Here is a 25,277-nt window from a genome sequence, read left to right as displayed (position 1 = left end):
TTCTGTGATGATGTAATTACCAATTTTGTTTCAGATGGTGACTGCGAGTAGTATGCAGACGCTGCACGGTTTATTTTCTTCAAACCCCAAAATATCCAACTTTTCCTCCGAACTGAATGGACAGATAATTACAGTGAGTATTTTCATCAGAGATAGTTCCAAGGTCATGAAGTTTTAGTGAGTATCTTCTGCAGGTATAGTTCCAACAAAGTTTGACCTTGTGACTAGTCAAGGTCAAAATTAGATTATGTTTTTGCTACATGTATTAATAGTTTGGATTTGAGCGTTACTGTTGAACCAATAGCATTAACAGCAGCAGTGAAAGTTTAATGTTTCAATACATGTTTTGTGTATGTATGTGTTGTCTTGAAATAAAATATGGTTTTGCTGAATATAACTTTCATTAATACATTGATAAAATTTACAGTAAAATTGTCTTAAGTTTTTTAAGAGACACCAAATTATAATCTGAAATAAAACTTTAATTTACAATCTACAGTGAGCGTTTTATTTCTCACAGGCTCTATATGACTACCAGCCGTCGGAGAACGACGTACAACCCATGCAGGCGTGGCTTGTTGTCATGGAGAAGGCACACATCAACCTCGTCAAGTATGTCCCAAATATGTTTTGTAATAATATAGTACAAAATCATTGATCATAACTCTGAGTGCATCGTCACTATTAAAGATTGATAGGTGTCTATTGTTGATTAAATACATATCAGTATGACTAGGAATTCTTGTTCAAAGATACACTTTGAAAATTACATTATTTACTCTTTATCAAATAATAAACTACTCCAGGAATACTTTATTGCTGCAAATTAAGGTAGTTGGAATTAGCAGATTATAACAATGAAAATTGTACAACGAATGTAACCTGCCTAAACAAAAGTGACCAACAAGTTTCTGGATTAAACAGATTCAATTCACATACCATATTATGTAATGCAGTAAGATAGTATCAAAGGTTTAGTTTACACTAACTGTTAAAGCCCAAATTTATGAAGAAATTAACTACTCCTAAGTATCTAGTTGAAGGTCTGGTCCATGCCGATTTCCAGATTATAACGTGAGAAATCCTTGTTTGTAGACTTGATGAGAAGCTTGGCATCAGTCACTTGCCCCGTCTCTTCTCCACGGGAATGGCTAATTTATTGTCTGATAAAGAGGAAGTGACAGCCACTGCAGCCAAAACCATGAAGGTAAGACAAGTATAAAAAGACAGAATAATTAAGCAGGACTCTTGTCTTGTGAATTTATGATATTTTTGTAATTTTTAAAACTAAAATTGAGTTAATGGGTTTTACTCTATGACATAGAGAATTTAACAACTTGAATTGGTGTGTTTAATCATTTATCTCTTGGAAATTTGTTCATTGTGGCTTTTTGCATATTTACGTTTTTACCTTGTTATTGCAAGATGTGATAAATCTTTGCAACCAACCACTTTATATTTCATATTTGCTAATCATGTAATGTGAAGTACAGCTGATGATTAACATCTGTCCTTTTTGTAACTTTTTCACCATTTACAGCCTGACAGAAAAAGTTGCATGAAACACAGCATCAAAAATTTTGAAAATACATCATGTCAAATTCAACATGGTGAATACAATGTATATCTTTAAAAAACCCAGTGCGAAAATAAGAAGGCAATGTTCAAAATTCTGAGGTAAAATATTCCAGTATAGAATTGGCAAAGATTTGCTGTGTTTACAGAGTCTGCTAAAGACGTGTCTGGGTACGGTGTCTGACGGACTAGTGGGTGTGGTCAGGTCCGCCCCTGACGGGTCCCCCACTCCTATACATAAACTGGTGCGTGCGGTGGACACTGGCCTGAGCTACCAGTTCCATGCTTCGTGGGGACATGTCCTCAATATCTTCTCCATATTCTTTGAGGTAAAATGTACAAACCTTAGTCTCTGTAGACCTTAGTCTCTAGGTCTATGTAGACCTTAGTCTCTGTAGACCTTAGTCTCTGTGGACACTTGTGAATCGTCCCAAGTTTTCGTTGCTCTTTATTATTTCGATTCTGTTCTAATTTCTCGTAAAATTTATGCATAATATTTGAAAAGCAAAACAAAGTTTGAAAATGCTTTTAAAAGGTGTTACTTTAAAATTTTAAATGAAACATACCATATGTGTTTTAACATTAGAATTTATTTGGCATACCAAGGTACTCTGATATCTAATGCATTTGAAAGAAATTAGATCTAGTTGTATATCTTATGGTGTAAATATCAATTTTTATTTGTCATGGTAAATGAAGGAATAATTTGTAGAGAGCATTAAAAATACAGAATCTATCTGTTTTACAAATCTTCTAATTTTTACAAATTTCTGTTGTAGGTTTTTGGAAAGCAGTGCCCACAGCTATTTAAAAAAGTAAGTATAACATCTATTCGACAGCCTTTCTTCGTACTTCTACAAGCATGCAAAATGTATATGTGTGTCTTTCAATATGTCTAGGAAGATTGTGTTTACACTCAGAAGTGCTTTTTAGCATCTCCTTACAAGATTTAGTGAAGAAATCATTTTGATTATAAGACATGTTTTGGTCATTTTGTGTGTTTGTAGAGTTTGCCCTCCATAGCCAGCCTGCGAGACAGTCCACGGTTTGCCTACAAGGCGGAGCTTGACCATACATTTGGGTGTGCTGTTAAATACATGGGCCCCCGACAGGTACTACAGGTGGTGCCTCTCAACATCACAGGCGAAAAGTTAGTACTATCTTTATGCTTAGAGTCAAATTATAATTACACACATTTATGATTCTTAATTTTGTGTATGAATAGAACAATAACTGCATGTAATGTTATAATATAACCTTATCAGGATGACTGTGATTTTGCTTTGTACCCATATAATGATGACTACAATTTTGTGTAACCATAAAATGATGACTCTAATTAGGGCCCCGTATCAGAGATACGGGTGCCCTATAGTAATCACTCTGTCTGTCTGTCTGTCTGTCTGTCTGTCCGTCCACAAATTTTGTTCCTGGCTGATTACTTTGGTATCTATGGACCGATGTACATGAAACTTGGTCAAGATGTTCAGTTCACAAAAATACACATTGAGATAAAGGTCAAAGGTCAAGGTCATTAGGTTCAAAGGTCAAGGTCAAATTTTGCATCTTTTCACTGGTGAACATTTCACTATGACATTATGAAGCAAAGTTGATCAGAATTAAACAAGGAGTCGGCTGACCAAAGGTCAAGGTCATTTGGTCAAAGGTCAAGGTTAAATTTTGTTCCTTTTCACTGGTGAACATTTCGCTATGACACTTTGAAGCAATGTTGTTCAGAATTAAACAAAGAGACACACTAAGGCAAAAAGTCAATGTCAAAGGTCAAGGTCATTAGATTCAAAGGTCAAGGTCAAATTTTGCATCTTTTCACTGATGAACATTTTGTTATGACATGATGAAGCAAAGTTGATCAGAATAAAACAAGGAGTCGGCTGAGCAAATGTCAAGGTCATTGGATCAAAGGTCAAGGTTAAATTTTGTTCCTTTTCACTGGTGAACATTTCGCTATGACACTTTGAAGCAATGTTGTTCAGAATTAAAGAAGGAGTCAATTGACCAAAGGTCAAGGTCACTGGGTCAAAGGTGAAGGTTAAATTTTGTACCTTTTCCCTGATGAACATTTTGTTATGACATTATGAAGCAATGTTGTTCAGAACTTAACACAGAGTCAACTGACCTTAGGTCCAGGTCACGGGGTCCAACGGGTCAAGGTCAAGTTTTGTATTTTTCACTGATGAACATTTTGTTATGATATTAAGAAGTAAAGTTATTCTGAATTAAAGAATAAGTCAACTGACCAAAGATCAGGATCACTAGGTTAATGGTCAAGGTCATTTGGGTCAAAAGGTCAAAGACAAAGTGGATCTCTTGACTTTTACCCTGGCTCTTGAGAGAGGAGGTATATAAGGTGAAATAAAACAAATCAAAGCTAACAAATGAGTGTTGCACTGGTATTTACATTTCTGTTAGCCCAGCAAATATGGAGGTAGAAGGAAACTAGACTCACATCATAGTACATGTAAAATGTATATTTTGCTTCCTTGCGATTCTTTTTGAAGTCCAAATGTCAAACGTCAAGCTCAGCTATATGGGCAGATCGCTTCTTGATGATTATGGGGGATATATTGCCACAAGACGGGGCCCTTACTGACCTGTCAGTGTTCTAGTTTTGTTGTGTGCTCATATAATGATGACCATAATATTTTGTTTTGTGTACCCATATATTGATGACTGTTTTATTTATACAGTGATGACTACAGTTTTCCAACCAGCTGGATGATCCCAGTGATCCGAGATAATCTCTATAAAACAGAGCTAGGCTTTTTCACCTCCTACTTCCTACCACTGGCTGCAAAGTTTAGGCAGAGAGGTAAGACATGTCTCAAACTCAATATGTGTGAAATTAAAATGGCAGCATTTGATAATTTACTCGTAAGTGATACTTGTCGGCATAAAACAACTGGAGAAGAAAGAAAAGCACTGAACAGTGCTAAATTTCAGGCAGAAATGTTAGACCATTCACGGACTTGCTACAAAAATCAAATACAGGTTAATGTAAAAGTCTTTTATGTCATAGTCCCTTATAATTAGTTTTACAGAATTTGTGGGATCTACTTTTTTGCGGATTTCAGGTGTATTGGCCATATGCTAAATACAGTAAGGATGGGTTGATTTCACAGGTTGTATTGTGTTGTGGAAAATGTTTTCCTCGATAATTACAACCCCCACAAAAAACAATCTGTACAATTATTTGTTACTAGATGAGTATAAATATAGATTTGATAAATTGTCACTGGATGGATGCTATGTTTACACAGAAAGACAAGAAAATTCATACAGGAAAAGTTAACTAAGGAGGCTCCACCCTTTCGCAATTAGCCAGCAGAATTCAATGAAAGTTTCACATAATGGTTATGTCACTATGTAGAGATGATTTTATGAAAATCTAAGCATTCCGATAAACTGGGGATTCTTTTGTAAAAAATACTGGAAAAATTGAATTTTTGTCAAATTCAACACTTTCACATTTTTTGAGCATGTGGCATTGTTTAAAACTATAACAACAATAAAATAATGAAAAGAAACATTGCTCATCAAGCCTACAAATATTTTATTTATCATAAAATATCTACAACATGTTACAAAAAGCGTTTTTTATTGAAATTGTATGGATAAAAGATACTAAATACAAGTTAAAAGCAAACCAAATACACACAAAGTCTTTATTATTAATTTATTTTACATTTTACAATAATTTTGATCCTGGTGAGAGTTGTCTACCTTGAAAAAAATCGGAACTTTTAGCAGAGGGATAGAATTTATACAATGACACTTATTTTCTTTACTATACCAAAAACAACGGAAATAAATTAAATTACTATATTCAATTGTCAATTTACTGTTCTTTTATGGAACAAATTACTCTCAATCATGTACACTTTGGACATCATTCCAAAGCCCGCTTACACATGGTATATTAACATGTCGGGTACATATGTAACCATAGGCTATCGCATGGTATGCCGTTATTACGTGCACGCACATGCACTTGCATTTTATAGGGATCTTGATATTTTACAAACCACTATTTTCACAGAGTTATTGTAATTGCATTTGTGAACTGATTTATCTGACAGAAGGTAAATCGCTCGACAACAAAAATCGTAGCGACCAAGAGCTTGTGAACTACTGTTAGCACGTGATACGTACAGGTGAGGTCGGTAAACAAAACACATCTGTCTGCATTCCATGAGCCTCATATACGACCTTCTTGAAGTCGTCTGATCGTATGTCAGTGTCTTTTCGTGAGTTAATTAATGCCTTTGTATCATAAGCTTTATTGTAGAAGTACGTGTGATTACACATTACCAAGTTAAGTCTCTATATCGGGTGTTGACATATCATCGTCACGCACATGTACTATTGTTTACCCGGTGTTACTAATGATTTACACTACGGTAATGGAGTGCTCGATACACAATACGGAAATGACGACACGAAAATACGACAAGAAAAACATGTGTAATACGAAGGGTGGGAAGTCCTTACAGAGAGCATCTAGTGTGTTAGCCATTGGGTGTCATTAATTGATGCTATAATAAGCATTGTTATTACAACGTGTCTGGTGTAATAAACAGACGAAGACAGATATAATGTTGAATCCTCTTTCTAAAAAAGTAAAAACACAAAGGGATTCAGTTCTCTATATTAGGGTATATGACTTCCTAAAATGGCTTTTGACCTTTAAAATTTTAGAGGCTTGCTCTATAAAGGGGTCAGAATTTGTGATTTATGCCTGATTTTTGTTGTATGTTTGTATGTCGCTTCATCCTGTTGGTGTAGATCATTTATATAACTGACCAATTTGTTTGACTCCAGCTCTGGAGGGCAATGATGGAGACAGTGTTGTGGTGAAGAAGTCGTACGAGGCTCTCCACCTACAGATCTGGTCCATGTTACCAGGGTTCTGTACCAAACCTACAGACCTCACACAGGTAAGGTTCACGATAGTCTGTATGTCATACTGAGGGGTTAAATATCAGATCTAGTTTCTATTTTTTTTATTGTAGCAATTAATAATAGGATTGGGTTATTTCAGATCTAGTTAACTTTCACAAGGAATACTTTTATCATTAATGTTTACATTGCTGGATATAAGAGTATTCTACTATGTGTGAGAGATTTTATATTTATATACATTATTTACATAGTTACACAGTGCTTTTGTAATGTTAATATAGAAAATGTTGTGTCAGTTACAAATTGTTAGCTCACCTGCCCAAAGGGCAAGTGAGCTTATGCCGTGGCGCAGCGTCCGTCGTCAACTTTTTCTTTAAAACCTATCTCCTCCTTAACAACAAAGAGGATTTCAACCAAATTTAGTCTGAAGCATCACTAGGGGAGGTCAATCATTTCTTAAATAAATGAGGTTGGTTCGACCCCTGAGACCAGGGGGGCGGGGCCCTGAAGAGGAACTTAGCTAAATTTGCTATAAAATGCATCTCCTAAATGCCAGTGAGGATTTCAACCAAATTTAGTCTGAAACTTCATTGGGGGATAAATAAATGAGACTTGTTTGACACCTGGGGCTAGGAAGACCAGGCCCCAAAGAGGAAAATTATCTAATATTTTGCTTTTAAGACGCTAATACCCCCTAATTGCCTGAGTGGATTGTATAAAATTTGGTCAAAAACGTTATTGAGGAAGAACAAACATTTCTTAATAGAATGAGGTTGATTGGACCCCTGCGGTCCTAAGAAATGGTACAGCTAGATTATCATATTCTATGGTGTAGTTTTCATAAATTGTTTAAAATTGGTTTCTAGGTTTATAAAAACTTACAGTTGAATGAAAATTGAAGAATTGTCTAATTACACCCTGTAATATGCATATTACTTATTTCAAAATCTGTTAACATGGCAACTCAATGGAGGCCCCTGATTAGTTAAAAGTCAGATGTTGTGGTTCCAGTTGGGTTAGAACATAGATCTTGTCTTGTTTTGAGAAAATTTCATATAAAGATGTACTAATGCATTCAGTTGTATTGACTTCAATATAAAACCAGGTGAGCGATACAGGTCCAATGGACCTCTTGTTTTACTAAACAATCTTATTTGTAAAACCATATCACTGGAACATTAAGATACAGTCACTTCCGTGTTTTGACAACTGAAATGGTCGTAAAACCTGTTTTCTCTTTATGTCACGTTCTGGTTAATCTCATGTTTTCTCTGACTAATGAGAAGTAATATTAAGCGAAATCTATGGTATTGTATTTTCATCTTGATGATATTTGTCAGAATTCAGGCATCACAACCGCTTGTAAAAAAGTGTGATACAGTATGTGTACTGTCCTTATGTGTTTCTCAACATAAGTGTACGCTTCGTCTGGAAGATTGAAAATTTGTCGTTTTGTGTCTTATATATGTTATGTTTTTCCTTTTTTTTCTCAGTCTTTTAAAACAATCGCCAAGGTCCTGGGTACAGCCATCAGTGATTGGCCAGGTCTTCGTATGGAGGTGATGTCATCGCTAAGGAAACTTATCAACCAGAGTAAAGAAGATGGTAGGGACACTTGTACTTAGTTTACTGTTTCACTGTAGTTAACAATTGTCAACCAGAGTAAAGAAGATGGTAGGGACACTTGTACTTAGTGTACTGTTTCACTGTAGTTAACAATTGTCAACCAGAGTAAAGAAGATGGTAGGGACACTTGTACTTAGTTTACTGTTTCACTGTAGTTAACAATTGTCATATGATCTTACGCTTAGCTGATGTGTAAACATAAAACCCAAAGTCAACATCTTATTCCACCTAACAGCATATTCCAAATCTTGCAATCTGATTAAAATCATATGTTACATGGGTTTGTTGACTTCATACTACGCCTGAACATCTGAGTGTGCCGCGGTCAGGGTCACGTTCAGGTGACCTTTATATTTATAAATACTCATTAAATTTTGACCAATCAGAGACCCTCTTTCAAAAGGGCGCTCGGAGTTGTAACAAATATGGCGGAAATTGATGAGAATGATGCGGAAGTTCTGAAGTTATTTGAGAAAGACTATGGTGGTGTTGCCTACGCAATTAATACCCAATGGGTGCATTTTCCTTGGCGTCGTAGAAACGTCAGTTCCCGCCACCAAATTTGTTTTGGAAAACTAATCTGTTCGATACCCCTCACTATTTATCTATCAACCATGATATTCCGATTCGCTGGCAAACTTTTGCCAGCGCGCCTCTGATTGGTTCATCTAAAGGTCACTTGAACGTGACCCTGACCGTGGCACATTCAGATGTTCAGGCGGAGGCATGTAACAGATGATTTTAATCAGATTTCAAATCTTGTAAGCACCCCACAACGTTTTACAATCCAAGTGTCTCATCTCTGCACCATTATTAACCCTTTTACCCCTATGTAACTTTAGTGGACTCTTCCATGCATTGATATGGATGAGTCCATTATGGACTACGGTGGTGAAGGGTTAACAGACATTTTTAAAATTGTTTTATGACTATTATATTTTTCAGGGGCGGGAGGGGTATTTTGAATGTTCCGATATCATTCTAATTTTTCAAAATTTTGTTCAGGGTTCTGATAAATGTTAGACTGAGAAAAGTACAGTTTTTCACACATTTTCCTATCCTGGAGAGGAATGTTTTATAGGGTTAAAGATGTAAGACGAGTTATATAGAGTTTATTCCTGTTTGGATTCATGAACTTTGGAATGGAAATCAAGATAAAAAAAACTCATTGTTCCAAAATTGTACTATTGATTGGTTCTTCAGGTACCCATACATTTCAACTAAACAGATTCATTGGAAAGATTGCATTACTCACATATGTAGTAGTCTGTCAAAGGTAATTAGGAGAATATTATTCATTTCCAGAGTCCAGTAAAAAGGCAGTGTCACAATTTGCAAAGAATTTCCTTCCTATCTTATTTAACCTGTTTACTGCTGACCCTGAGAAAGATAAAGATCCTACACGACTGGCAGTGCTGGAGACAGTCAAATGTTACCTACAGGTCGCTGATTCTCAGGTGAGTCAAATGTTGCCTACAGGTCACTGATTCTCAGGTGAGTCAAATGTTACCTACAGGTCGCTGATTCTCAGGTGAGAAAAGTTACCTACAGGTCACTGATTCTCAGGTGAGAAAAATTACCTACAGATAACTGTACTCGGGTGATAATTATTACCTACAGATAGCTGATTGTTAGGTGAAAATATTACTTACAAAGAGCTGATACTCAGGTGAAAAACATAACCTATAGAAAAGATAGCCGATTCTCATGAGAGAAATGTTATTTACAGATATCCGACACTCCGGTTAGAAATGTTACCTACAAATATCTAATACCCCGGTTAGAAATGTTACCTACACATATCTGATGCCCCGGTTAGAAATGTTACCTACAAATATCTAATACCCCGGTTAGAAATGTTACCTACAAATATCTGATACTCCAGTTAGAAATGTTACCTACACATATCTGATACCCCGGTTAGAAATGTTACCTACACATATCTGATACTCCAGTTAGAAATGTTACCTACAAATATCTAATATCCCGGTTAGAAATGTTACCTACAAATATCTGACACTCCGGTTAGAAATGTTACCTTCAAATATCTGATACTCCGGTTAGAAATGTTACCTACAAATATCTAATACCCCGGTTAGAAATGTTACCTACAAATATCTGATACTCCGGTTAGAAATGTTACCTACACATATCTGATACTCAGGTTAGAAATGTAACCTACAAATATCTGATACTCTGGTTAGAAATGTTACCTACAAATATCTGATACTCCGGTGAGGACGGATATCTATTCTCAGGTAAGAAATTGACTGTTTTACTAGTCTCAGGTGAAAAACATAATACATTCATTTTGCTATTCTCAATTGAGAAATATTACCTACAGAATTTCCTGTGAGCTGATTCTGATATTGATATAACAAACGGTCTGTCATTTACAATTCACCTGTACTTATTACAGGATATCTTAATTACTGACTAAGTTTCAGCAATTCTGTTACCTCAATTATTGACTCAGTTTCAGCATTCATGTGAATTTCATTTTAAGCAATTTCTTATAACGCCTACCATAGTTGATAAAATTGATATAGAAATATATTTTCATTTTTTCAGCTTGTGCTTTCTTTCTGTGATAAGTGTATGGGCAAGCTTGAAGAAGAAAATATCACTTCATTTAGAAGGTATGGATTTGCTATTGGTTTACATTCTGAATGATTCAGAAGGTAAAGACTTCTACTATAGCTATCAGTTAAAATTTCATATCATTGATTAATAAATGCAAAATTGATAACTTTTATTTTGAAATAAAAAGTCAGATCTTTTTAAAAAAAATTTTTTTTAATTTTTGACCATTTTATATTGCTTTTATGATTTCATTTAAAGGACTGGTAAGATTTTCCTGACATTTTGTCAATCTACATTGTGTGAAGATCAGTTTACACATTTAAATTCTGATTGATACAGTACAATACAGATTTATGTTACAAACAAGTATCAATAAAAACTGAACAAAGTAATAAATACTTACATAACAATACTTACATTACAGACAAGCCTTACTTAACAAATACTTACATTACAGACAAGCCTTACTTAACAAATACTTACGTTACAGACAAGCCTTACTTAACAAATACTTATGTTACAGACAAGCCTTACTTAACAAATACTTACATTACAGACAAGCCTTACTTAACAAATACTTATGTTACAGACAAGCCTTACTTAACAAATACTTACATTACAGACAAGCCTTACTTAACAAATACTTACGTTACAGACAAGCCTTACTGGATCTGGTCATTGGCATGGTCTCCTACATAGACAACACAAGATTACGGTTAATGTTGGACTTCTGTAAAACTAATCTACAGGTATGTTGACAAGTCCACAGGTACCAGGTATGTTGTTTTGTGAGAGCTAATCTACAGATATGTTGTTTTGTGAGAGCTAACCTACAGGTACATTGTTTTGTGAGAGCTAATCTACAGATATGTTGTTTTGTGAGAGCTAATCTACAGGAATATTGTTTTATGAGAGCTAAACTACAGGTATATTGTTTTGTGAGAGCTAACCTACAGATATGATGTTTTGTGATAGCGAATTATCTACAGGTATGATGTCTTGTGAGAGCTAATCTACAGGAGTTTTGTTTTCTGTCACCTAATCTACAGGTTTGTTGTTTTGTGAGAGCTAACCTACAGATATGATGTTTTGTGATAGCGAATTATCTACAGGTATGATGTCTTGTGAGAGCTAATCTACAGGTAAGTTGTTTTGTGAGAGCTAACCTACAGATATGATGTTTTGTGATAGCGAATTATCTACAGGTATGTTGTTTTGTGTCACCTAATCTACAGATATGTTGTTTTGTGAGAGCTAATCCACAGGTATGTTTTGTGAGAACTAATCTACAGGAGTTTTGTTTTGTGTCACCTAATCTACAGGTATGTTGTTTTGTGAGAGCTATTTAATCTACAGGTATGTTGTTTTGTGAGAGCGAATCTACAGGTATGTTGTTTTGTGAGAGCTAATCTACAGGTATATTGTTTTGTGAGAGCTAATCTACAGGTATGTTGTTTTGTGTCATCTAATCTACAGGTATGTTGTTTTGTGTCACCTAATCTACAGGTATATTGTTTTGTGTCACCTAATCTACAGGTATATTGCTTTGTGTCACCTAATCTACAGGTATGTTGTTTTGTGAGAGCTATCACAAAACAACATACCTGTAGATGAGATGACACAAAACAACAAACCTGTAGATTCTCTCTCACAAAACAACATGCCTGTAGATTAGGTGATACAAAGCAATCTACAGGTATATTGGTTTGTGTCACCTAATCTACAGATATGTTGTTTTGTGAGAGCTAATCTACAGGTATGTTGTTTTGTGAGAGCGAATCTACAGGTTTGTTGTTTTGTGAGAGCTATTTAATCTACAGGTATGTTGTTTTGTGAGAGCTAATCTACAGGTACATTGTTTTGTGAGAGTTAATCTACAGGTATGTTGTTTTGTGAGAGCTAATTATCTACAGGTATGTTGTTTTGTGTAACCTAATCTACAGGTATGTTGATTAATAACAATGTATGAAGGTGATAGAGGGATTGTATATTAGTTATAGACAGGTATGTTAGTTACTTTCAAGGTTTAAAGATATGTTGGGTTTGACAATGTTTATTTTTATTAAATTACAGTAAAAAACTTTTTTTTTTTCCCTTTCTTCACCAGAACACAGATCGATCCCTCCAGAAGAAATGTTACCGTTACATGGAAGAGGTTTGTGCATGTCAGTGCGACACAACCCGACAGTTTATCCAGGACAACTTAGCCGAGGTCCAGGAGGTGTTGCTGTCCTCTCTGTCCACATCTAGTCCTTCCTCCAAGGCGGTATGTACGCTTACTCCAGTAAAATGTGTTTAGACCTTCCTCCAAGGCGGTATGTACACTTACTCCAGTAAAATGTGTTTAGACCTTCCTCCAAGGCGGTATGTAAACTTACTCCAGTAAAATGTGTTTAGTCCTTCCTCCAAGGCGGTATGTACACTTACTCCAGTAAAATGTGTTTAGACCTTCCTCCAAGGCGGTATGTACACTTACTCCAGTAAAATGTGTGTAATCTAAGCTGATGTCTACCGTGTAAAATATGTTTAGACCTTCCTTCAAGGATTGTGTAACCTTATGTAGCTGGTCGTGGCTTAAAGGTTCTTGTCCAACAATGATCAACACCTTCTTTCATTTCAATATCATTTATTCCGTGGTCGGAAGACCATCTTCAAAGGGAAGAGGGTCTTTTATCCAAGGGAGACAACCTGTACAGCGTATGTGGACTTTTAGGGTTATTCAAATAAATTATTGTGGTCTGTAGCCAAAAAGATCAAAACCATGCAAGTTTAGAATTCCGTCCACACAGGCTGAAAACTTGTACAGGTGTGAATAACATTTAACACAAACGCGACTCAACGCGAGCCGCGCACTGACCACTAACTGGCCACTACAAAGAGTTTTAAAAAATACATTAACAATACATCTAGACTAAAAATAGATCACTGTCATATATATATAAATATGACAAGTGCAAGAAAATTATAATACAAGTCACACTTATTAAGTATTGATAACAACAGCTAAATAATATGAACAATACATTGTCAATAATGACACTGTTACACTTACTCCAGTAAAACATGTAAAATATTGATGTTTCATACAAGCTGTACGAGTTCTTTCAAATTTGTAAGAAATACATTTTTGGTGTTTCTGTTTCAGCCTCGACTACGTTGCCTTATCAACATATTCCAACAATTAGGTGACGCTGAGCAAGACTTCCTCCTGGCTGTCGTACCTGAGGTAAGTGTTTTATCACTTGTCTGGGCTGTTACAATGTTGTTTGATGTGCATTGTTGAATTCAGTGGATATGATAACTATTGGACTTGTGGAGCTCGTTTTTTGCAAGATGGTGGTAATGCTGGTGTCTATTAGCCTTTTTTGGCCCGACAAAATTATAGTTGTGTTTCCTGTTTCAAGTTTGTTTGATAAAAATCTGCAAAATGTACTCATAAATCCTTTTTGCACTGTGATAAACCAAATAACCAGGTGTGTTTTACAGGCCATCACATAATATACCTTATGACCATGATCTTTCAGGCAATTCTGTGTACTAAAGAGCTAGCAGAGCGAGCGAGAACAGCAGCGTACGGTCTATTGGTGGAGATGGGGAAGGCTCAGATCAGATGGGCAGATAACTCTGATGCAACTCATCAAGGTGAGTCCTTTCCCTTCGTTTGTCATTGTGTTAGCATATATAATTACATGTATTTAGGTTGAGACTTTAAATGAAAATTATAAATTGAGTTTGATATATAGATTAAAGTAGTTGTGAGGTCAGAGTCAGGTCTTATGTTACGAATATATGTTGTCCTTTTTAGACAAGCTCTTTCAAGTAAACTTTCCTAAGCTGTGAACTTGATGAATTTAAGGGGGTATAAAAGGATGTAAAAATAGATCATGAATATATGCCTCCTCTTGTACCTTTGGATTGTGACATTAGCAGTTGATTTTAATGTCTGTAGTTGTAGATAATGATGTTAAACATACATCTACCGAGGATATCAGATATAGGATTCAGGTGGTAGTGTGTTGTTTTTTCAGGCTACATAATTACTGAAATAGCTTTGACCAAATCCAATGGCGTCTACTGCATACTATACAAGATTCCACAGAAATTTAATAGTTTTACTAGTAATGGGCTAATGATCAATTATAATCGAAAATCGATCAGTTTGCCTTTTCCGATTACGATTATCAATTACAAATTCCATAATTGATATAATCAGTTCATCAGTATTTAAATGTCTTCCATGTTAAGTATGCTTTGAAGTCATATAATCTTATGATTTATACTATATGATTGATAAAAGTGCATAAAAGTTACTTGATATACATACATTATAAAAGAACGAAACCTAATGTATAGTGAACCGCTCTGTTAAGATGTAATAGTAGTGTTCTCACTTTATTTAAGTATTCAGTCCCATAAAATTATAAACCGATTTTGCAATCGATCATTGATCGGTTCACTACTTACAAACCGATTATGATTTTAAACTGATTGCCCATCACCAAGAAAGTACACAGTATTAATGTATATTTAGCTTACCCGTACTCTTGACTTTTCTGTTTCATCCACCTATTGATATCAAACCTGTTTATTTGTTTTTGTTAGAGTATCTCCGACTGGAGACTTTTCTGTTCACTCTGTGACTAGTTTATTTTTGAGTACCTCCAGTTTGTAACTCTCTCTCACCAGCCGCTGTACATACCTACTTCCGGACCTTGATGGCTGGATTAGCCGGATCTCCCCAGATGATCAGTGCCACACTGCTCGCCCTTACCAGAGTTCTGTACGAGTTCAAAGGTAGGATCAATGCCTGTACCGACATCTGTGTGGTCTGTTTTTAAGTTTTGAACTTAAATGTCCTGTGCCATGTTACTCTGCTTTATTAAGCCCCTATTAGAGTACCGGACAACAGGATTATTCACCATGTTACATTGCCAATTGTTGATGCTGTAAACATTGATGTAATTTGTTTTATCTGCAGACCATATTGACGGGTTAATGCTGGAGTCTATTATAGACAATGCTTGTCTACTGTTGACGTCTCGGGCTCGTGAGGTTGTCAAGTCAACACTCAGCTTTATCAAGGTTCTCCTGTCGGCCTACCAGGACACTACACTAGCACCACACCTGAAAAAACTGGTGAGTTCTCTTTATAGGCTAGGTCAGGCCATCCTTTATATCTCTTGTCTCTTGTTTAGTTGGTCTGAATTCTGTGGTCATTATGGCTAATTCAACCCATGCTATTAGTATAGTTGGTTGTTAGGGACATTAAAGAGTCTCACTCTGTTCCACTTCTATGTAACGGCACCATTACAGGAATGTCTGACACTGTTGGTATGTAAAATAATAGCAGGAGTTATTGTTACCCAGTTATAGTACAAGATAACGATTAAATTATACAAGATAGCAATTTTGATCGTTAAAAAGGTAAAACAGTTATCCCACAAGAATATGATGGGATCAATTTTCATCCTTTTTTGAACACTTAAGTGTATTCCTCCTTATGACTACTGATGGCTTAATCTCCTCTCCTATATAACCACCCAACTTAAATTGCTTTACTTGTGATTTCTTTTCAGATGTCTAACTTGGTCAGTATGAAGGAAGATGCCAGGCATCATTTCAGGTTTAAATCCAAGGAAATCTACGCCAAACTCATCAGAAAGTTTGGGTAAGGGTAACAGATACATCTGACAATGAAGCATGTTATAGTACCCCTAAGTTTGGGTTAGGGTAACAGATACATCTGACAATGAAGCATGTGATAGTACCCCTAAGTTTGGGTGAGGGTAACAGATACATCTGACAATGAAGAATGTTATAGTACCCCTAAGTTTGGGTTAGGGTAACAGATACATCAGACAATTCATGTTATAGTACCCCTAAGTTTGGGTAAGGGTAACGGATACATCTGACAATGAAGCATGTTATAGTACCCCTAAGTTTGGGTAAGGGTAACGGATACATCTGACAATGAAGCATGTTATAGTAGCCCTAAGTTTGGGTAAGGGTAACAGATACATCTTACAATGAAGCATGTTATAGTACCCCTAAGTTTGGGTTAGGGTAACAGATACATCAGACAATTCATGTTATAGTACCCCTAAGTTTGGGTAAGGGGAACAGATACATCTGACAATGAAGCATGTTATAGTAGCCCTAAGTTTGGGTAAGGGTAACAGATACATCTGACAATGAAACATGTTATAGTACCCCTAAGTTTGGGTGAGGGTAAGAGATACATCTGACAATGAAGCATGTTATAGTAGCCCTAAGTTTGGGTAAGGGTAACAGATACATCTTACAATGAAGCATGTTATAGTACCCCTAAGTTTGGGTTAGGGTAACAGATACATCTGACAATTCATGTTATAGTACCCCTAAGTTTGGGTGAGGGTAACGGATACATCTGACAATGAAGCATGTTATAGTACCCCTAAGTTTGGGTTAGGGTAACGGATACATTCATCAATGAAGCATGTTATAGTACCCCTAAAGTATCTATTGTATTTAAATATACTCTGTACAGAAACTGGCTTCTTTTATATATACTTTATGATCACTGCTAAATTTTCCATCCATAATGTTTACAGTGACTATCATTCCGCCAAATTTGTTCTGAAATCAATGAATTGATACCCAAGGTTGTACTAACGCTATGTATATGTAATATCTGTTAAAATCATTACTTTAGATTCAAAGTCAAATATTACACAAACGGCATGTGCTGCATTTCCATAATCTGGTTTCGAACCTTGTGTGTCATAATATTACTACATCCTCTCCAACTATTCGTTTTGTTTTCCGATTATTTCAGTTTCTAATTCCTGTTTTATTTCTCAGGTATGAGACAATCTGTGGTATGGCACCAGCAAGTATCCATAAAATCCTTATCAACATCAGGAAGACCGAGGAAAGAGCTAAAAAGGCCAGGAAGGCTGGCAAGGCTAAAGAAGATTCTGATAGTGACGAGGAGGGCCACCTCAGGTCACAGCCAGAAACGTAAGTACTCTGGAGCTAGGTACTACCCAAGGGATCGTTATAGACCTTAGTCGGTGGATCAGTCGTGGGCCCTGTATTATTTGTAGATTAGTTTTGTATTTTATAACCTGTACATTAGTTTCAAGCAAAGTATTTCCCTGAAGTGTATGTCTCAAGCTGATAGTCAGCAGTACACTCATAACACTGAGGACATTACACCCAGAAAAAAATACACCTGTAGGACACAGTACTTGGTATGTTGCTGTGCTTGTCATATCTGTAAATATGCTAGAAAACTATAAGTTGTTTTCCTGTGTGGTTGCCTACCTGAGATTAAAGTGAACAGAGATTTTATTATAATAGACAGAACATTGGTTTTATTTAATATCACTTTATGTTTCAGTGTTGAGGAGTTGTTACAGGACACTGACTCAGAGATGGAAGAGGATACTGACAATAAGAAGAAAAAGAAGGGAGAAAAGAAGTCGTCCAAGGGAGATAAGGGGGCGTGGCTTCAAGAAGGAAATGAGGATGAGATCATGGACTTCTTGGATACTACTGCTTCTAAGAAAGTCGTGGGTGAGTCTGATCCGTATCTCTTTTGCCTTCATGTTTTGTGATAACACATAGCTGACATGTCCTCCTTCCTTCAGTTATCTGTATTGTCAAATTTTGTTTATCTCCAAGTGATAAGATAGGAATGGTGTTGAGAGTTGTTTAGATGCTGAATTGCAATCACAAATTGATATATCACTTTCAATACAGACCAAGATTTCACTAATGTTCAAACGGAGGAGAAGGGATATTAGTGGTCCTCGTATGTTTTAAAATAAGAAACTGTTAAGTATCATTTGTGTAAGTATTTTTTCTCTACAAGACAGATATTTTGACTTAATTTATCCAATCTCATAAAATTTGACCTGAAACATGTACAATTATTTAAATCTTTATATTGTAAGTGACAAATTACCTAAGAGGGAAGGATTTCTTTTAGTTGTGTTTATTTCTGTGTTTTTTAACTGTTAACTTTTGACATTTTAGCCACCAAACCACTTGCTAAGAAGCAAGTTACGAAGTCCAAAGATGCAGGCTTTAAGAAGGCAGCAGATGGTCGGCTCATTATTACAGAGGGGAGTGAAGACGGAGGTAAGTTGAAAATCTGTTTAAAACCAGTAGTGACTGACCGTGGGTGGTCATGTAATTGATTGTAGTGACTGACCGTGGGTGGTCATGTTATTTATTGTAGTGACTGACCATGGGTGGTCATGTAATTGATTGTAGTGCCTGTTCGTGGGTGGTCATGTTATTGATTGTAATGGCTGTTCGTGGGTGGTCATGTTATTGCTAAGAAGCAAGTTACGAAGTCCAAAGATGCAGGCTTTAAGAAGGCAGCAGATGGTCGGCTCATTATTACAGAGGGGAGTGAAGACGGAGGTAAGTTGAAAATCTGTTTAAAACCAGTAGTGACTGACCGTGGGTGGGCATGTTATTTATTGTAGTGACTGACCGTGGGTTGTCATTTTATTGATTGTAGTGACTGACCGTGGGGGGACATGTTATTGATTGTAGTGACTGTGGATGGTCATGTAATTGATTGTAGTGACTGACCGTGGGTTGTCATTTTATTGATTGTAGTGACTGACCGTGGGCGGTCATGTAATTGATTGTAGTGACTGTTCGTGGGTGGTCAAGTTATTTATTGTAGTGACGGACCGTGGGGTGTCATGTTATTGATTGTAGTGACTGTCCGTTGGTGGTCATGTTATTGATTGTAGTGCCTGACCGTGGGTGGTCATGTTATTGAGTGTAGTGACTGTGGGTGGTCATGTAATTGATTGTATTGACTGACCGTGGGTGGTCATGTTATTTATTGTAGTGACTGACCGTGGGGGGTCTTGTTATTGATTGTAGTGACTGACCGTAGGGGGTCATGTTATTGCTTGTAGTGACTGACCGTGGGGGGTCTTGTTATTGATTGTAGTGACTGACCGTAGGGGGTCATGGTATTGCTTGTAGTGACTGACCGTGGGGGGTCACGTTATTGATTGTAGTGACTGACCGTAGGGGGTCATGGTATTGCTTGTAGTGACTGACCGTGGGTGGTCATTTTATTGATTGTAGTGACTGACCGTGGGTGCTCATGTTATTGATTGTAGTGACTGAACGTGGGTGGTCATGTTATTGATTGTAATGGCTGTTCGTGGGTGGTCATGTTATTGCTAAGAAGCAAGTTACGAAGTCCAAAGATGCAGGCTTTAAGAAGGCAGCAGATGGTCGGCTCATTATTACAGAGGGGAGTGAAGACGGAGGTAAGTTGAAAATCTGTTTAAAACTAGTAGTGACTGACCGTGGGTGGTCATGTGATTGATTGTAGTGACTGACCGTGGGTGGAACTTAATGTCCACTGGTCTAATTCTACCAGAATCAAAAGACAAGAAGATTTCCATAATTTGTTTTCTCATAACCTCAATCTCATGTTTTTCTAATGTCCCGAACAAGTTGTTACCTGTGAAAAAGTAATTGCACATTACATCAAATATTTGAATATTTAACCTATGAATTCTAAAGTTTGGGATTAAAAGATAAAGCAAGACCGACGTGGGTGGTCATGTAATTGATTGTAGTGCCTGTTCGTGGGTGGTCATGTTATTGCTAAGAAGCAAGTTACGAAGTCCAAAGATGCAGGCTTTAAGAAGGCAGCAGATGGTCGGCTCATTATTACAGAGGGGAGTGAAGACGGAGGTAAGTTGAAAATCTGTTTAAAACCAGTAGTGACTGACCGTGGGTGGGCATGTTATTTATTGTAGTGACTGACCGTGGGTGGGCATGTTATTTATTGTAGTGACTGACCATGGGTGGTCATGTAATTGATTGTAGTGCCTGTTCGTGGGTGGTCATGTTATTGATTGTAATGGCTGTTCGTGGGTGGTCATGTTATTGCTAAGAAGCAAGTTACGAAGTCCAAAGATGCAGGCTTTAAGAAGGCAGCAGATGGTCGGCTCATTATTACAGAGGGGAGTGAAGACGGAGGTAAGTTGAAAATCTGTTTAAAACCAGTAGTGACTGACCGTGGGTGGGCATGTTATTTATTGTAGTGACTGACCGTGGGTTGTCATGTTATTGATTGTAGTGACTGTCCGTGGGTGGTCATGTTATTGATTGGAGTGACTGACCGTGGGTGGTCATGTTATTGATGGCAGTGACTGTGGGTGGTCATGTAATTGATTGTAGTGCCTGTTCGTGGGTGGTCATGTTATTGCTAAGAAGCAAGTTACGAAGTCCAAAGATGCAGGCTTTAAGAAGGCAGCAGATGGTCGGCTCATTATTACAGAGGGGAGTGAAGACGGAGGTAAGTTGAAAATCTGTTTAAAACCAGTAGTGACTGACCGTGGGTGGGCATGTTATTTATTGTAGTGACTGACCGTGGGGGGTCGTGTTATTGATTGTAGTGACTGACCGTGGGGGGGCATGTTATTGATTGTAGTGACTGACGGTGGGGGGTCATGTTATTGATTGTAGTGCCTGACCGTAGGGGGTCATGTTATTGATTGTAGTGCCTGACCGTAGGGGGTCATGTTATTGCTTGTAGTGACTGACCGTGGGAGGCCATGTAATTGATTGTAGTGACTGTTCGTGGGCGGTCATGTTATTGATTGTAGCGTCTGTCTGTGGGGGGTCATGTTATTGATTGTAGTGCCTGACCGTAGGGGGTCATGTTATTGATTGTAGTGACTGACCGTGGGTGGAACTTAATGTCCACTGATCTAATTCTACCAGAATCAAAAGACAAGAAGATTTCCATAATTTGTTTTCTCATAACCTCAATCTCATGTTTTTCTAATGTCCCGGACAAGTTGTTACCTGTGAAAAAGTATTTGCACATTACATCAAATATTTGAATATTTTACCCATGAATTCTAAAGTTTGGGATTAAAAGATAAAGCAAGACCGAGTAATGGAATACATGGTAAATTGTAGGAGCTGGAGGTCAAATCTCTGATGAAGATGACCTTGACGAGCTGTTGGAGGCCATGGAGAAAGGTTCAGGTGCCACAAAGGTAATTGTCATTGTTCTGTTGTTGTAAAATAGATACAAGTACTTTGGTGTTATCCATTGGAATATATCTCATAGACTTCAAAGTTTTCACTTGAAGCTTATACATCTCATTACTCGGTGGCAGGTTAATACATACCAATTGAATTTTCTGAGAAGCATTTACAATTTAAAAATTAACTTGCAGCGTGCCAAGAAGAGGAAGATAGAAGATATTGCATCAGAGGCTGGAGGCAGTGTAGTTTCCTCTCGTTATAAAGGTGAGTATTAAGTGTAGCGTCCCCTCGTTATAAAGGTGAGTATTAAGTGTAGCGTCCCCTCGTTATAAAGGTGAGTATTAATTGTAGCATCCTCTCCTTATTATGTCAAAATTAAGTGCAGAATCTTTTTGTTTAAGGGTAGCGTCCTCCAATCATAGAGGTGAGAATTTAGGGTAGCATACTACTGATGTGAGAATCAACAATAGTGTCCTATCATTATTTAAGTGAGATTTAAGGTAATGGTGTACAATGTTATATTAGAGTACTGACCTGCAAAAAATGTATACAAGGCCGATGTATTTTTCCATTGTAAACATTGATTATTTTCACTAGCTCAGACAGAATCTACTACCTCCGGGTGTTGGGTTAGTGGAATTGTTCAACCCTGATGGGTAACGTCCTGTTATAGAGGCAAGAATTAAGGGTTACATTCTCAGGTTTTACAGGCAGTCTCCTATTGAAAGATTTCCTTCTCAAATTATTTCTTGAAAGTTTTGTGTACTTACATATTGATGTGTAATTTTTTCATCCTCAGCTGGAGGTCATGGTATCCATCGACCTATGTCAGGTGATGCAAAGACGAAGACAAACAAACCTATAGGAGGAGAATACAAATCAAAGGTTTGTATTTCTGTGGCGTTCTCTGTTTGTTTTACTCGCATAAGCCTGGTAAAAAAGTACTTATCCCCATGAAGATAATATCTGTTGTCTATTGTTTGTTTTTTACTCGACAAGTTCTTTATCTCTCTGAAACATAAATGTTGATTTTATCTAGAGGAAACTTTGTGGAGGGATATATGCTCGTTTTTTTTTTATATACAACAGAAAGCAGGAGGAGATATGAAGAAAAAGGATAAACCAGAACCTTATGCTTATGTACCGCTTGACTTCCAGTCACTCAACAAACGGTAAGCTTGTTTAAAGTTTATAAATAAATGTGCTAGACATTTAAAATGTGAACAAAATCGTCTTTGACGAGTATAATTTGCAGTAGAGAATATTAACTGGGGGATGATCTGTCTGAAACAAAAATAACAAATTGGATTACCCTATGAAATGTTGCTCAATTTTAGAAATAAAAAATTTAATTGCTGGACTTTTCTTTGAAATTGTCCATGCTTTGCTGAATCAGATTATTACACCTGTCCATTTCAATAAACCTTGTTAGAAATGCAGTGCAATGCCTGTTGATTTTGTATAGTTCAACTTTTTAGACACTTAGTGCAGATGCAGTAAGATATAGTTGAGTACAGTAAGTAATTTTCCTGATAGACTTCTAGTAAGGAATGATGAAGAAATGATTTTATATTGTTACAGGAAAAAGGCTAAGATGCAAGGAAGATTCAATAATCTTGTGAAAGGTGCTCGGAAAGGTGCAATGAAGGGGTCAAAGGGCAAAGGGTCAAAGGGGAAAAAATAAATGTTCCAATTTGTTAAAAGTGACGAAAAAGAATTGAATGGTTGAAAGAAAGGCAAAGGGACAAATATGAGAAAAAAGAGCCAAGTCTGCACTGAAAGATGGAATTGAATAACTTGATTCACATTGATTGACAGCAGAATGTGGATTGGAATTCGACCTAAACTAGTAAATAAACCTGATGTAAATTAAAAACTACCAGATATTGTGTATAAAAACGTTGTAACTTGGTGATATGTTTTGTGAAAGTTCCTGTATTCAAGAGCTGCTGTTCCTTAATATGTACATGTACATTGTATATGCTGTTATATATGACTGTTAGTAGACATTTGTTAATTCTATGAAGAATTAAAAACTTTACAGAAACACTGCAATTAAATATTTAATTTGAAGACATTGTATTTTAGAAGTGTCATTTTATTTTTGTCCCTGGGTGTTGCTATGGATTGGCCCATCTGTCTGGCACACTTTCAAGGCAAACTGTTTATCCATGGACTTCTGCCAACTTTCGAATATATGGCCGAGTAAAACTGATGTCAGACAAAGTTTTGGAGTGACTGAAAGTCTGGAATCATGCACCTTCAATATAGTTACTGAAACTCCTGTCGATGTTTTCACTTTTCAGGATATAGGTCAACACATGAACACATCAAGACTGCTTTAGTTTATTGTGATCCAAACGGTTGGATTAGCATTGTTTGTTTATGAAATAAGGTCAGACCTAGTAATATGATGCTGCTTTCAGGCAAGCCTTGACAAAAGCCTATGTTTATTTGGATTTTTCTGTCCAATGAAGATTTGAGAAGTTGATGAATTAATTGCTTTTGATATAAATAAACAAAGATTAAAACCTAAATAAAAACATGAAATACAAAAAATATTTTCATTACAAAATTTTATTTTGAAAAACTTAACACTTTGCAGTTGTTAAATTATTGTTGTAAAATTGCTACCAAAACATTATACATAAAACCTGTATAGCACTATCAAAGTGTTCTGTTCCTTCAAAACCAGGACAATTGCACAACACACTATAAATAAGTACAGTACTTGGTTTACTGCTCTCTCAACACCACACATTTATCAGACAGATACAAGCTGATTTTGTATAATTCCTACCAACTAATATGAAAATGTAAATTCTACAGAATTCTGTTAACACAGGCTAGGCAGCCTTACAGCCCGGCGACTTCCACCATTACATGCTAGCTACTGTAGCCCGACAGCCTTCTAGTCATGTAGTGGCCTCTGATATATGTCTGGTTGTCTACCTTATAATCCAATGACCTCCCCCTACCAAGGTTGGGCTGACTGACCTCTGCTAACCTTGGCTAGACTGGCCGACCTCTGCTAACCTTAGCTAGACTGGCCGACCCCTGCTAACCTTGGCTAGACTCGCCGACCTCTGCTAACCTTAGCTAGACTGGCCGCCCTCTGCTAACCTTGGCTAGACTGGCCGACCTCTGCTAACCTTAGCTTACTTGAATTAGCTAACTACCTTAGCTTTCAGTGACCTCAACTTACTCAGATTAGGCAAACTAACCTCTGCTAGGCTAACCAACTCAACCTAAAGTGGCCTCTCCTTTCCCAGGCTGGGCTGACTGACTTGCACTTTAATACCTTGGTTAAGCTGACAATCTTAACCTCCATTGACCTCTCCTAACCCAGGATATTACCCTGACAACCTTACATGTAAAGCATAAGGTGTTACAGTGCAGATTTTGTCAACAGTCTCACATGGAAGCTGTATGTGAACACCTTAGGTGAGGGAATCAGTATATTGGTGGACAAATGCATGTTTGGCAGTAAACAAGTGATCATCCTCTTTTAACAATGGACATCATTAGTAAACAATCTAGCATAA

At 36.8% G+C, this 25,277-nt stretch overlaps 1 protein-coding gene across 1 annotated transcript in view; it reads left to right on the top strand.

Moving 5' to 3' along the window:
- The window catches only part of LOC110442252 (RRP12-like protein), a 34,795-nt gene extending 10,964 nt beyond the window's left edge, over positions 1-23,831 (top strand). The window contains exons 9-34 of the mRNA XM_021485757.1: positions 35-133; positions 521-612; positions 1,096-1,207; positions 1,725-1,904; positions 2,355-2,390; positions 2,583-2,725; positions 4,284-4,405; positions 6,415-6,530; positions 7,989-8,100; positions 9,427-9,578; positions 10,693-10,760; positions 11,360-11,453; positions 12,812-12,970; positions 13,850-13,930; positions 14,229-14,346; positions 15,391-15,498; positions 15,683-15,840; positions 16,281-16,372; positions 17,545-17,703; positions 18,086-18,261; positions 18,724-18,828; positions 21,661-21,740; positions 21,924-21,996; positions 22,532-22,617; positions 22,822-22,904; positions 23,314-23,831. Coding sequence (XP_021341432.1) covers positions 35-133; positions 521-612; positions 1,096-1,207; positions 1,725-1,904; positions 2,355-2,390; positions 2,583-2,725; positions 4,284-4,405; positions 6,415-6,530; positions 7,989-8,100; positions 9,427-9,578; positions 10,693-10,760; positions 11,360-11,453; positions 12,812-12,970; positions 13,850-13,930; positions 14,229-14,346; positions 15,391-15,498; positions 15,683-15,840; positions 16,281-16,372; positions 17,545-17,703; positions 18,086-18,261; positions 18,724-18,828; positions 21,661-21,740; positions 21,924-21,996; positions 22,532-22,617; positions 22,822-22,904; positions 23,314-23,416 — 2,907 coding nt within the window. The 3' untranslated portion in view covers positions 23,417-23,831. The remainder of the gene's footprint in view (positions 1-34; positions 134-520; positions 613-1,095; positions 1,208-1,724; positions 1,905-2,354; positions 2,391-2,582; positions 2,726-4,283; positions 4,406-6,414; positions 6,531-7,988; positions 8,101-9,426; positions 9,579-10,692; positions 10,761-11,359; positions 11,454-12,811; positions 12,971-13,849; positions 13,931-14,228; positions 14,347-15,390; positions 15,499-15,682; positions 15,841-16,280; positions 16,373-17,544; positions 17,704-18,085; positions 18,262-18,723; positions 18,829-21,660; positions 21,741-21,923; positions 21,997-22,531; positions 22,618-22,821; positions 22,905-23,313) is intronic.
- Positions 23,832-25,277: the final 1,446 nt, after the last annotated feature.

Source organism: Mizuhopecten yessoensis, unplaced genomic scaffold (genome assembly GCF_002113885.1).
Source record: "Mizuhopecten yessoensis strain PY_sf001 unplaced genomic scaffold, ASM211388v2 scaffold716237, whole genome shotgun sequence".
NCBI lineage: Eukaryota > Metazoa > Mollusca > Bivalvia > Pectinida > Pectinidae > Mizuhopecten > Mizuhopecten yessoensis.
The sequence above is the reverse complement of the archived record's forward strand: the minus strand, read 5'-3'. Positions and strand labels throughout refer to the sequence as shown.